The sequence below is a fragment of the Danio aesculapii genome, chromosome 2 (genome assembly GCF_903798145.1).
Source record: "Danio aesculapii chromosome 2, fDanAes4.1, whole genome shotgun sequence".
NCBI classification, from domain to species: domain Eukaryota; kingdom Metazoa; phylum Chordata; class Actinopteri; order Cypriniformes; family Danionidae; genus Danio; species Danio aesculapii.
This window is the reverse complement of record NC_079436.1, coordinates 53107615-53122413: the sequence shown is the minus strand read 5'-3', so window position 1 is coordinate 53122413 and position 14799 is coordinate 53107615. Positions and strand designations below refer to the sequence as shown.

At 39.0% G+C, this 14799-nt stretch overlaps 1 protein-coding gene across 1 annotated transcript in view; it reads left to right on the top strand.

Moving 5' to 3' along the window:
- Window positions 1-3380, top strand: part of sirt6 (sirtuin 6) — a 63270-nt gene extending 59890 nt beyond the window's left edge. Inside the window, exon 8 of the mRNA XM_056468364.1 lies at window positions 2805-3380. Within this exon, the coding sequence (XP_056324339.1) occupies window positions 2805-3146 (342 nt within the window). The 3' untranslated portion in view covers window positions 3147-3380. The remainder of the gene's footprint in view (window positions 1-2804) is intronic.
- The last annotated feature ends 11419 nt before the right edge of the window (window positions 3381-14799 follow it).

Here is a 14799-nt window from a genome sequence, read left to right as displayed (position 1 = left end):
CAATTGAATCAACGAATCACTGATCCATTGATAAAAATAGTCACTGGCTAAATGAATCTGTAGGTTGAATGAATCAGTGGTTCAGTGATCAATTCATAAAAACAATTACTGGCTTTGTTTTAAATGAATCTGCAGTTTCAAACTAATCATTTGAGTTGATTCAATTATCCGTTCATGTAGCGCATTTGAATCAAATTATATAAATGAATCAAAAGATTGATTGAATCTGTGATTCGATGATCAATTGACGAAGATGGTTATTGGTTTCATTTCTAAATGAATCAGTAGGTTGAATGAATCAGTGATTCAGTGATCAATTCATAAAGACAGTTACTGGTTTTGTTCTAAATGAATCTGAAGTTTCAAGCTAATCGTTTAAGTTGAGTGAATGATCCCTTAATGAAGATGCTTGCTTCGTTTCGAAAGGAATCAGCAGTTTTGAATGAATCAGTCGAATCAGTTTGTCAGTGATGCATTGATAAAGATGGTTACTGGCTTCATTTCTAAATGAATCAGCAGTTTTGAGCAAATCATTTGAGTCAGCGATGCAATGATTCTTTTATGAAAGCATGTTGCTTGATTAATGGCTAAACAAATGCCGTTCTTTTGAATTATTCATCTGAGTATACTGAAAAAATCTTTCAGTTTTCACAAAAATATGAATCAGAACAACTGCTTTTAACATTCTGATGATCAAATTAGCATATTAAACTGATTTCTGAAGGATCATGTGACACAAAGCTGCAGTAATGATGCTGAACAGTCAGCTTTAAATAAAAGAAATAAATTGCAATATAAAATATGTACAAAAAGAAAACAGAACTGTTAAATTGTAATAATATTTTAACGTTTTTACTGTATTTTTAATTAGACGAACGCAGCATATCAACCACATTGGAGCATTGGTTAATTCAGAGCACAGCAGCTCACTCTTTAAAATAATCTCTTTCTATTAGTCCTCATCTCCCATGTGAAATCACACACACAGTGGTCTGAAATCTGTCAGCTTGCATGGCTCTGAACACACAGTATCACAAACACACCTACGCCAAACTAAACCTCTCCTGACCGTTATTAAAACGATTCTGATTAAGCAGAGAGCCGGGTGGATTTTCTCTTAAGCTCATATTGTTAAGTCTGTCATCATCATGAGGCTGGAAGGTCTTCTAACAGATTAATCCTGTTCGTTTTAAGACATGTTTTTATCTGCCCGCGTTTGACTCCTGTTTCATCTGAAGGTTATTTTTCGCTGTCTTACCTCATTTCTTCCACTTGCTGTCAACATCTCGGCTCCCAAATTGGATTTGTTTTTATTTTTTTTTGTTTGAATTTCAAAGCTGGTCTTATGTGCAGCGTGTTATTCCACACGTCAGATTGGGTTTGCAGGGGCGTTTATGGTATTATAGCTGCTTAATGTGTCGAGAAATAGATTTAGACATTTCTCGCATGGTTCCATCATTTTGGTTCATAATCTGTGTTTGATTAAGCCGAGCATGTATTTAAAGTTAACTAGTGTCTCACACGGATACGCTAGACAATGCTAAAAATAAATTAATAAACATAAATGTGTAATTTTTTAGACTACACTCACTGGCCACTTTATTAGGTACACCTTACTAATACCAGTCTAGCAACTGCCTAGCAACACCCTTGCAACTGCCTAGCAACCACTCAGAACACTATAGCAACCACCTACGACACATAAGCAATCGCCTACCAACTACTCAAAACACACCAGCATCTGCCTAGCAGCACCTTAGCAACTGCCTTACAACCACTCAGAACACACTACCAACTGCCTATCAACACCTTAGCAACTGCCTAGCACTCACTTGGAACACCCTAGCAACTGCTTAGCAACATCTGGGCAACCACTCAAAACACCATAGGAACTGCTTAGCAGCGACTCGGAATACCCTAGCAACACCTTAGCAACCACTAGCAGCCACTCGGAACACCCTAGCAGCCTTATCAACCACTTAGCAACCGCTCAAAACACCCTAGCAACACCTTAGCAACCACTCAGTACACCATAGAAATTGCCTAGCAACGACTTGGATTACCCTAGCAACACCTTAGCAACCACCTAGCAGCCACTTGGCACACTCTAGCAGCCTTATCAACCACCTAACAACTGCTCAAAACACCCTAGCAACACCTTAGCAACCACTCTGAATACCATAACAACCACCTAGCAACACCTTAGGAACCGCCGAGCAACCACTCGTAACACCCTAGCAACTGCCTAGCCACACCTTAGCAACCACCTAGCAGCCACTTGGAACACCTTAGCAACTGCCTAGCAACCACTTAAAACACCATTGCAACTGCTTAGCAACCACTCAGAACACCATAACAACCACCTACGACACATTTGTAATCGCCAAGCAACTACTCAAAACACACTAGCAACTGCCTCGCAACACCTTAGCAACTGCCTAATGACCACTCAGAACACCCTAGCAACTGCCTAACAACACCGTAGCAACTGCCCAGCACCCACTTGGAACACCCTAGCAACATCTGGGCAACCACTCAGAACATCATAGGAACTGACTAGCAATGACTCTGAATACCTTAGCAACACCTTAGCAACCGCCCAGCAGCCAGTCTGAACACCCTAGCAGCCACCTATCAAATCCTTGGCAACCACTCAAAACACCCTAGCAACCGCCTAGCAACACCATAGCAACCACTCTGAACCACCTAGCAACCACTCAGAACATCCAAGCAACGTCTAGCAACTACTCAGGACATGCGCTGTACAATTGTTTACGCTGAACGATGTTACTTTTGTTTTGTAGGACAAACACGCCCACCTGCGTATCTACGGTTACGTCGATGATGTCATGGGTCAGCTCATGAAGCTGCTGGGATTGGACGTTCCAGAGTGGGCGGGGCCAACGCTGTGCGAAGGTTCAGGCGGAGATCTGGACATCCTGCCATACGGAGCCTGGAAGAAGGAAGTGAAGATCGAGCTGAAGATTGAGGAGAATAAACCCACCGTCCCAAAGAAACGCAAGAGGAAAGAGCAGGATGCTGACGATGACGTCAAGAATGGTGTCAAAGTAGAAGGAGAGATAAAGGAAGAGCGAAAGGAAAGTGATTCGCACGTGCGCACACACACTCAACAGACCTCTTTATAGAGCTGGATCACACAGACACTGAACGTCAGACTCGATATATCCACTGTGTTTACATTATAACGCCTGTCAGATGCTGAATTTGTGCAAGTACACCGAGTAGGAGGAGGAAGTGATGTCTTAGCTGAGCTTTTAGGTTGCCGTTTGACCTCTGCAGTTATTCTGGATGGAGATGAATCATGGTTTTGTACTGTCATGTCTCTTCTAGCCTCAATTAAATCAGGTTTGTAAAAACAACTTGACATGTTTTGTTGTTTTACCCCAAATCCCCAAAGGGCGACACGGTGGCTCAGCGGTTATCACTAGTAAGAAGGTCACTGGTTTGATTCCTGGCTGTCAGTTAGCGTTTCTGTGTGGAGTTTGCATGTTCTCCCCGTGTTGGCGTGGGCTTCCTCCGGGTGCTCCGGTTGCCCCCACAGTCTGGAGGAAACCCACACCAACATGGGAAGTAGAGCTGCGTGATTAATCGAAGAAAGATCGCGATCTCGATTCAACCCTAACGCGATCTTAATTCAGCTTTTCTACGATTCAGCCAATCGTATATTTAAGGTCAGGAGATAAGCTTAAAGACGCACAAGTCTTCACATTGTTTGACATACAATTGTACATATGTCAGAATTATTAGCCCCCCTGAATTATTAGCTACCCTGTTAATTTTTTTCCCCAATTTCTGTTTAACGGAGAGCAGATTTCTAAACATAATAGTTACATTTACATTTCATTTACATTTAGTCATTTAGCAGACGCTTTTATCCAAAGCCACTTACAAATGAGGACAAGAAAGCAATTTACACAACTATAAGAGCAGCAGTGAACAAGTGCTATAGACAAGTTTCAGGTGTGTAAAGTCTAAGAAGCAAAGCATTAGTAATGTTTTTTTTTTTTTTGAGAGAGAGTACAGTTAGTGGTATAGCCAGAGAGGCAGTTAAGATTAGGAAGGAAAGTGGAGACTAAACAGTTGCATTTTTAGTCGTTTCTTGAAGACAGCAAGTGACTCTGCTGTTCTGATGTAGTTAGGGAGTTCATTCCACCAACTGGGCAGATTGAATGCGAGAGTTCGGGAAAGTGATTTCTTCCCTCTTAGGGATGGAACAACGAGGCGACATTCATTCACAGATGCGGGCAGCAACTGGCAGCCAGTGCAAACGGGTGAGTAGCGGAGTGACATGTGCTCTTTTGGGTTCATCATAGACCACTCGTGCTGCTTCGTTCTGAAGCAGCTGAAGAGGTTTGATAGAACTAGCTGGAAGCCCGGCTAGCAGAGAGTTGCAATAATCCAGTTTGGAGAGAACCAGAGCTTGAGCTGCATGTTCAGATAGGAAGGGTCGGATCTTTCTGATGTTATAGAGTGCGAATCTGCAAGATCGAGCAGTTCTAAAAATGTGGTCAGAGAAGTTTAGTTGGTCATCAATCGTTACTCCAAGGCTTTTTACCATTTTGGATGCAGTGATGGTTTCCCCATCCATCTGGATAGTTTTAATAACTCATCTCTAATAACTGATTTATTTGATCTTTTTCATGATGACAGTAAATAATATTTGACTAGATATTTTTCAAGACACTTCTATACAGCTTAAAGTGACATTTAAAGGCTTAACTAGGGTAATTAGGTTAACTAGGCAGGTTAGGGTAATTAGGCAAGTCATTGTTTAATGATGGTTTGTTCTGTAGACTATCGAGAAAAATATAGCCTAAAGGGGCTAATAATTTTGACCTTAAAATGAATTTTAAAAAGTTAAAAACTATTTTTATTCTAGCCAAAATAAAACAAATAAGACTTTCTCCAGAAGAAAAAATATTATCAGTCATGCTGTGAAAATTTCCTTGCTCTGTTAAACATCATTTGGGAAACATTTAAAAAAAGAAAAGAAAAAAATCAAAGTGGGGCTAATAATTCTGACTTCAAGTGTATATTGCTCAGCAACATGAACACTTCCAAATGGTCTTGACAGAGTCACATGTATTTATAAGGTGTAATTCACCCCAAAATGTCATTTCCGTCTTTATGTAATGATGCATTCGCGGCCGCAAAATCACACGTGAGCTGATGCACTGTTTACTACCGAGATAATGCGCACATGCCCGCGAATGTCTACTTTAGTGAGCAGAACCTGCATAGAGTGTGAATAACTGGTAGCGTTCTAAACTGGTAATAAAGTTAATAAATAACGTTCAGTTTCTTGCACAGAGCGATTGTTTGGGAGCCGCGCGGGAAGTATGATTTGCATGCATGTTTTTGTCCTTGACTGCTGCCATGACAGCAGCGCACTCGACAGTGATAGTTGAACCGGCTCGCACTTATTGAATTTTAGAGTTATGATTACGACAAGCATTTTAATATGTTTTTCTTTCATAGCGAACACAGAGTGTTGTGGGTGAGAATAAATGTTTAACAGTGTCAGTATAACTACTCTAGCCTAGATAGTGTTGAATATAATGCAGGAGGGAATCTGATAATGACAAATGTCTCATTTTATCAGTGAAAAAACTGGTCTAATAATGTTGTCAATGGCAAGCATACATCTCAAGCATAATAATTCAACATCAGAATAATGAGTAGTTTATTCTGATGTCATCACTTTACTGTGAGTTAACAACCAGGACATAAAGTCTGTTCAAGTCCACCATTTCAAGTCTATAAAAAATGGAGCATTTTAATCAGCAGTAGACCTACACATAGGCCTATTATTATTATTATTATTATTATTATTATTATTATTAATATTATTATTTTTATTATTATTATTATTAGTGTTGTTTTATCATATGTTTGAGAAATAACAATAATAATACTCATATTAACCTTTATTTTAAGCAAAAAATATTGTGATTCTCATTTTAGCCAGAATCTTGCAGCCCTAATAGATAGAACATGCAAACTACACACAGAAATGCCAACTGTCCCACCAGGACTTGAACCACTGACCTTCTTGCTGTGATGCGACAGTGCTAACCACTGAGCCTTCGTGTCGCCCCTCAGAAACATGTCAAAATTGAGTTTTTCCTTAAAAACAGGCAAAGTATCATATTCCAAAGCAAAAACAAGACCGATCCTATTGGCAGATTATTTAGCTTGCTTTAAAGAAAAACTCGATGTTGATATATAATATCTGAACGCAGTCTATTCTTTGCTTTTTGATTGAATAATTTTGAGTTTTCTGGACTAGAAACATTCCATTATTCCACCTGGGCATACTCATCCCGAGGCCCCCAGTATAGTCTTACAGTGCCACTGATGCGATCCAGGACCTGTGAAAAGATGATCCCAAGGTTTCCATAATCCTGGACCAGGCCGTAGCAGCTGCTGTAGTGGTCATGGAGGAGTGGAGAGCATGAGTCTGATTCCTGTGACGCTCCAGGGACGGACAAGTCTTCGGTGATGTCTAGCATTTTCCAGCCTTCTGCGCATAGATTGCAGCTCTACACAAGACGTTTGGCCATAGGAGAAGTGGTCGGACCCAGCTGAGCCTGGTTTCTCTCGAGGTTTTTTATCCTTCAGTTTTGTCAATTGGTAAAGTTTTTTGTCATTTTTTGACTGCTATGCCATCATAAATTATGAAGGCATGAAAGGTTTCCAATATATGCAAACATTAATAGTCCACGTCCAGCTGTGCAAAAAAAAAAAAAAACTGAGAATCTGACGTAAGTTTATTTTGAATTTTGGACCTTATTCCTGAAAGCAGCACCAAAAGCAGCCCAAATTAAAGTAAATTTTATGTTAATTAGGCTATTTTTGTTATAAATGAACTTTCAAAATTTTACAAAACTTTAAAAAATCAAGAAGCTCCTCATTATTAATATTAATATGTTTTTCGGCAGCCATTAGCCAAAGACGGTTGACGTTATCTATCCACAAGATGGCGACAGGACTGCATGATAAGCCCTTAGAAGAGCAGCGTAATTTCTAATTACAGCTGATCAATACATTATTATACTGGTAAGTATTTTTCTAAGTCGATCTCTATACTTTAGTATGTTGTAGTGCTGTATTTATACCATATGATTGTAGTGTGAGATGGGACTCGCATATCAGGAACGTGTGTTGTGTTGGCAGAAAGAAAGAAGAAATGCCCGCATGTGTTTAGCGTTTTTCCTTATCGCAAACACAACAGCAATCTGGTAGTGATTGTGCTGCTTTTTTGGGGGTTAATTATTGTGATATCCCGAGAACAGAGAAATACTGTAGATTTTAATACTGCAGGGAGATATGTCATTGCATATAACATGGCATTTCATGTCACATTCAGCCTTATAATCTTAAAATGTAAGCAAAATCACCTGTTTTACACTAGAGAATCGTTCAAATCCTAGCTTTAAAGTGACGTTAGTGAACGGTTTCTGCTGTGCTGACGTCAGCTGTAGATGTGAATGAACGGCGAAGGAAAGTAGTTCCTGATACAAAAGAGAGTGTTTGATTATCTTTTTTATGAACACGATTATGCCGTTGAACTGTTGTATAAACACAATATCACACTCGTAGCAGTGCAATATGGTTGTATATCAGCACTGGTGGAATGCTAAGGCACGAGGCCGCAACGCACGCCTCCCACCAGTGCTGATATACAACCATATCGCACTGCTACGAGTGTGAAATTGCTCATATATGTATATATATCTTTTTTCTCTTTTTAAAACCACAAGTAAATATGATATTGAGCCTGATTAAGAGATGAAACTGTGCTCCTGGATCAGGATAGCAGGAGACAGAATCAAAGCGATCTCAAGTCAGCCTGAAAACATGACGGAAGAGGTAACTGGGCTCTTGAAGATTAGACAGAGTGAGTCATTTTCCCTTGGCACATAATAGAGAAGTGAACTCTATAGTAACATTTCATATGATTTATGTTTGTAGCTACATGTTTGTATGTTTGTTTTTTAATCCATAGTTGACTCATAACGTTGTATTGCACAAAATAATTAAAGACGTTCAGAAATTTGATGCTTTTTTCACTACAACCACCTAATGACGTCATGTTACATCATGAAAACTGAAATTGTTTGGTGGACCTCAATCACAGTGACTTATTTCCTGGTTTTGTTCCGGAAATTAATCATTTACAAATTTAGCACAGGTCTATACACACTTGCTAGATGGCCACTTTATTAGGTATATCATCGAACCAGCTTGGACTGCCTTAATTATCTTTATATATATTTAACTAATGTCGATGACATCTTATTTTGTCACATATTTTGGGGAAATGCTTGATTTTTTAAAAATTCATCAATACGCTCAAACGCGAAATTTAACTACCCTTTCGTTATGTTGGGGGCTGTTTTTGCCCCATTGAATTATAATGTAATTTTTTAGATTACAAAGCAATAACAGCATATACTCATGCATTTCTGATTGTTGCTGGTTTCCACTGTTGGGAAGAGGTACAATAATTTTTACTGTTGATCATCAGTTGCAGTGCAAAAGAAGCCTCAATTTCTGGCTTAAAATAATATAGTTATATGGAGTATAGTGTGTGTGTGTGTGTGTGTGTGTGTGTGGAAGAGAGACCTTTGTGCATTTGATATATTTGAGAAAATCAAATCAATAAAAAATAAGCAGCTCAGCTTTCAGAATCTAACTTCCTAAACTTTGACTTCTGAAAACAAGACCATATTTTTTACTTGTCTACTGAAAATGCTTCTTGATTTATGAATATTTAGATATTTGGTCAAGAAATAAGCTTAAAGCTCAATGTATGAAAGGCATTTTTGCAGTGTGAGCCTTTAAACATGCAGCATGAACGGGGGACACTTCATCTCAACATGATCCACCAGCAGCCGGAGAGGCTGTTAACACGTCCCCGAGGTGCCATCAACGCCTTTCTGACAGTCCTCTAGTGATCCAGATGCTTCTGAGAGAACAATTGAAAGCCTTTCTAACCCTCTCGTGTCTTTGCCTGTTCAAAAAAGCGCTCGTGCAGAAACGTCAAATCAAACAACAGAGACACGAGGAAAAGGAAGAACCAGAGTCTGATCGCTTCAGGGACGAGAGCTGTTCCGGTAAAGCCAGCGGACGCTTTTTCTTCTGATCAAATATGAATGTCAGCCGGACGGAGAACTCGAGGAACAAAGTCTGGTTCCTTCCAGAGGCTCCCGATGTACGAATTTGCCACATGACTCTCCTTTAAAGTCTACAGAGATTATTATTATTTTATAACATTCTTTGTTGATTTTCAAACATTCAAACACAATGACTTACAAATTTGGTCTAACAAATATTTATTCATTTTCCTTGGGCTTAGTCCCTTATTTACCAGGGGTCACCACAGCGGAATGAACCGCCAATTATTCCAGCATATCTTTTACACAGTGAATTCCCTTCCAGCCACAACCCAGTACTTGGAAACACCCATTCACGTTAACACACTCATACGCTAATGGCAGTTTTATTTACCCAATTCTCCTATAGCGAATGTCTTTTGGACTGGGGGGAACCGGAGCACCTGGAGGAAACCCACGCCAACACAAGGAGAACTCCACATAGAAATCGCAACTGAACCCGCCGGCACTCGAACCTGTGACCTTCTTGCTGTGAGGCGACAGTGCTAATCACTGAGCAACTGTGTCACCTGAAAGTAAAACATTCGTTCATTTATTTTCTTTTCGGCTTAGTTCCTTTATTAATCCGGGGTCGCCACAGCGGAATGAACCGTCAACTTATCCACCACATGTTTTATGCAGCTGATGCCCTTTCAGCTGCAACCCATCTCTGAGAAACATCCATCCACACTCATTCACACACATACACTACGGACAATTTAGCCTTCCCAATTCACCTATACCGCCTGTCTTTGGACTGTGGGGGAAACCGGAGTTGACTATGATGACAGGCTTAGAGTCCGGAGAAGAACGGTTCCAGAAATCATGTAAAACAAAAGCAAAAAATAAATAAATAATGGGCTGAAAATGGTGAAATCATGCTGTCGCCATGGCTTTTCTTTGTTCTAATAATAATAATAATAATAATAATAATAATTCCTTACATTTCTATAGCGCTTTTCTGGGCACTCAAATCGCTTTACACATAGGGGGGGATCTCCTCATCCACCACCAGTGTGCAGCATCCACCTGGATGATGCAACGGCAGCCATTTTGCGCCAGACCGCACACTACACACCAGTTGATTGGTGGAGAAGAGACAGAGTGATTAAGCCAATTATGATATGGGGAGGGTTAGGAGGCCATGATGGACAGAGGGCAGATTTGGCCAGGATGCCAGGGTTAAATCCCTACTCTTTTTCGAAGGACATCCTGGGATTTTTATTGACCACAGAGAGTCAGGACCTCGGTTTAACGTCTCATCCAAAAGATGGTGCTCACTGAGCAGTACGAAGTCCCCGTCACTATATTGGGGCATTAAGACCTACACAGACTGCAGATTGGGCACCCCTGCTGGCCTCACTAACACCACTTCCGGCAGCAACCTATCTTTCCCATGTGGTCTCCCATCCAGGTACTGACCGGGCGCAGCCCTGCTTAGCTTCAGTGGGTGACCATGTGAGAGTTGCAGAGAGCTAGCTGACATTGCTTTTGAAAACACCATCGGTCGGGTTTAGCGACAGGGGTAGGTGGGTCAGTCAGCCAGTCAACAGCAAGCTGGCCTGGTTGGCTGAAGTTTATATTGCGCCCTCTGGTGGATTTACCCAAGAAGAGGACGTGAGACAAATTTGAGATCATCAGAAAGCGTACACAGTGGCCTCTGGAGGAATTGCAAGAACAAAAACTATGAGCAGACGTACCTCCGGTTACGTATTTCACGGTCCCCAGAAATGAAGACCTGGGTACATATCTGCAATAAGCCTGGGTTTCAATGACACATTTTTTGGGCAGCTCCAAAACATATGAGCCAGTGATGCTGGCTCTAGCACACACTGATCACATGAGAGGAAATATTTTAAAACGTTTTTCTTTGGACCAATGTAAACTATTTTACGAAATATTACTTTAAATTGTATGATACATATACCGATGACTTACGGATCTGTTCTCTCTCCCATTGGACATCAGTAGGCCCACACTGAATCTGCGTAATCCGTAAATAAATGTGTGTACGTTTATATTTATTCCGTTTTTTAATTAATTTCAGTAATATTGATTAATATAAAAGTGTCATTTGCTTTATTTACAATATAGTTTGTAAAGTAATATGTTCTGTCTTTTAGTAGAGATATTATATGATAGACTTGCTTTGTTTACTAAATACGTGGATCTAATTGGATTTGCATTGTAAACATTAATGTTAAAAAGCTATTATTTTTTATTTCATATATTAAGTTTAGTTATGATACTCCCAAAATCATTCCATATAAGTCTGCAGATTTTTTTTTTACAAAATACTCAGCAGAAATAGCAAAAAATGCTGGCAGATTTAGTCTGGCCCTAGATTTAGTCTGGCCCTACCAATGACAATGTTCAAGGGCTCTTTTCCATTGGTCATCTGTAGGCCCACGTGGAATCTGCGCACGCAGAATTCTGCAGATTTTTTCCGCAGATTTTTAGCCCATCATTAATTCTGTTTATTTACTTAAGTAAGTGTGTGTAAATCTATATTTATTCCGTTTTTTAAATTAATAACAGTAAAATTACTGACTAATATGAAAATGTTCATCTGATTTATGTACAATGCAGTTTGTCCAGTAATATTTTCTGTCTTTTAGTAGAGATATTATATGAGAGACTTGCTTTGTTTACCAAATAAAGTGAATCTAATTGGATTTACATTTTAAACATTAAATAAAAGTTAAAAAGGTATTACTTTTTATTTCATATATTAAGGTTTTAGTTATGATACTCCCAAAGTAATACCTCAGAAATCTACAGATTTTTACCAAAATTCTCAGCAGAAATAGCAAAAAACGTCTGCAGATTGCGTCTGGCCCTAGTCATCAGTCATTTCAACACCTTAATCTTCCTAAGGTTTACAGAGATTATTTCAATTCTTTCAACAGCGGCCTACAAAAGCTTTTAGTCAACAAAAAAAGCTCTGACAAAGTCCTTACAGAGACCTTGAGAAGTGGCAGATGCCGTGGTGGGGGAAAAACTCAAAAAATCCTCTCCAAATTGTCTAAACGAGTTCTTTTCTAGGCATCGCTGAGAGCCGCGTCATTGAAATCGACAAAGTGATTGTCAACAGATCGATCTGCGTTTTGTACGGAGCGCAGGCCGCTCTCTGCTGTGGTGCAGGAAGAAAATGATTATGGTTCAAATGGTTTTGGAAGTGGATGGTGCTTAAGTGCTGGAGGCAAAAAATATATACAGTTGAAATCTGAATTATTAGCCCCCTTGTTTATTTTTAACGGAGAGCAGATTTTTTTAACACATTTCTAAACATAATAGTTTTAATAACTAATTTTTTTAATAACTGATTTTTTGTATATGATTTATTGCCATGATGACAGTAAATGATATTTGACTAGATATTTCTCAAGACACTTCTATACAGCTTAAAGTGACATTTAAAGGCTTAACTAGGTTAATTAGGTTAACTGGGCGGGTTAGGGTAATTAGGCAAGTTATTATATTGACCTTATTCTTCAATGCGGAAGTGCGCTCGTTTTTGCAATTGTTTTAGAACTTCCATTTCAGCTGCCAATGAAAGAAATGACTAGGAATAATAAATGGCAGAAAACGGTTAAACTACTTACTCTAAAAAAACAAGTATTTGCGTGACAATACACACAAAGTAGAATAATATAATAAGAAAATATCAGTTTGCAACATCAAGCAGCAAAACGAGCTGTTTTTAACGGCTAAAAATGAATGGAAGTGAATGAGACCGGATGTCTCGTGCCAAAATGATTTATATGGCTGCGCCCACTCGTACGCAGAAAATAAGGTGAATATCGATGGTTTGTTCTGTAGACTATCATAAATATATATATAGCTTTAAGGGGCTAATAATTTTGACCTTAAAATGGTTTTTAAAAAATTAAAAACTGCTTTTACTCTAGGTGAAATAAAACAAATAAGAGTTTCTCTGGAAGAAAAAATATTATCAGACATACTGTGAAAATGTCCTTGCTCTGTTAAACGTCATTTGGGAAATATTTAAAAGAGAAAGAAAACTTCAAAGGGGGGCTAATAATTCTGACCTCAACTGTTTAAAAATAGCCTAAAAGAAGAAAGCTGTCTTTTTGGCAGCCGGCAATCGATGAGATTAGCAGAGGCGGAGTTGAAAATGGAAAGTTGCGGCAGTCATGATGACCGATCACATGGTGTCATCATCATTTATTTATTAATTACAATAACAACAAAAGATTTACAGTAGAAATAAAACAGAATACAGTCTCTATAGTTTATTTTTAAACAATAAGGGAATTATTAATCAAATTTAAGTAGCCTATCTAACAAACACATGAGAAATGAGGGGAAAATGAGAGGGCACATAAAAAAGGAAATAAATATACACAAATAGGCCTATTAAACACAAAACAATAAGCACAAATTCTAGGAGTTGAAACATCAGTCTTTAGGGTATTAGATGTTGAGTGGTATGCCAAGACTGTTCCAGTTCTTGTTTAAATATGCTAAAAAGGGGATTACATTTATAGATATAAAACTTGGCGGCGCAGTGGCGCAGTAGGTTGTGCTGTCGCCTCACAGCAAGAAGGTTGCTGGTTCGAGCCTCCGCTGGGTCAGTTGGCATTTCTGTGTGGAGTTTGCATGTTCTCCCTGCGTTCGCGTGGGTTTCCTCTGGGTGCTCCGGTTTCCCCCACAGTCCAAAGACATGCGGTACAGGTGAATTGGGAAGGCTAAATTGTCTGTAGTGTATTAGTGTGAGTGTGAGTGAGTGTATGGATGTTTCCCAGAGATGGGTTGTGGCTGGAAGGGCATCCACTGCATAAAATGTGCTGAATAAGTTGGCAGTTCATTCCGCTGTGGCGACCCCGGATTAATAAAGGGACTAAGCCGAAAAGAAAATTAATCAATGAATGATATAAAACTTTGCAATATATATTAGTGTAAAAGCTAAGCAATTCAATTCAAAAAGTCTTAAACAATTCAATTCACCTTTATTTGTATAGCGCTTTTACAATGTAGATTGTGTCAAAACAGCTTCACATAGAAGATCATAGTAAAATGAAACAGTGTAGTTCAGTTTTCAGTGTTTAATTATTTCAGTTTAGCTCAGTTCAGTGTGGTTTAATAATCACTACTGAGAGTCCAAATACTGAAGAGCAAATCCAACGATAAGCAGCTCTACAGATCCCGGATCATGCAAGCCAGTGGCGACAGCGGAGAGGGAAAAAACTTCACCAGTTGGCGAAAGTGAAGAAAAAAGAAAAGAAACCTCAAGAGAAACCAGACTCAGTTGGGCACGACCATTTCTCCACTGGCCAAACGTCTTGTGCAGAGCTGCAGTCTAGGCGCTGGAGAATAATAAAGATTATTTTGGATAAATGAAATCTTTTTTTTAAAAAGCACTTTAATCCAAAAATATTAAACAAAAGTAACAAAAGACTAAAATAAATGAGCTACACTTAGTAGAAATTTCCCAGAAAGAGTAAGGCACAGTTGCAGTCAGAATTATTAGCCCCCTTAGAATTTTTTTTCTTTTTTTAAATATTTCCCAAATGATGTTTAACAAAATATTTTCACAGTATGTCTGATATTATTTTTTCTCCTGGAGAAAGTCTTATTTGTTTTATTTCGGCTAGAA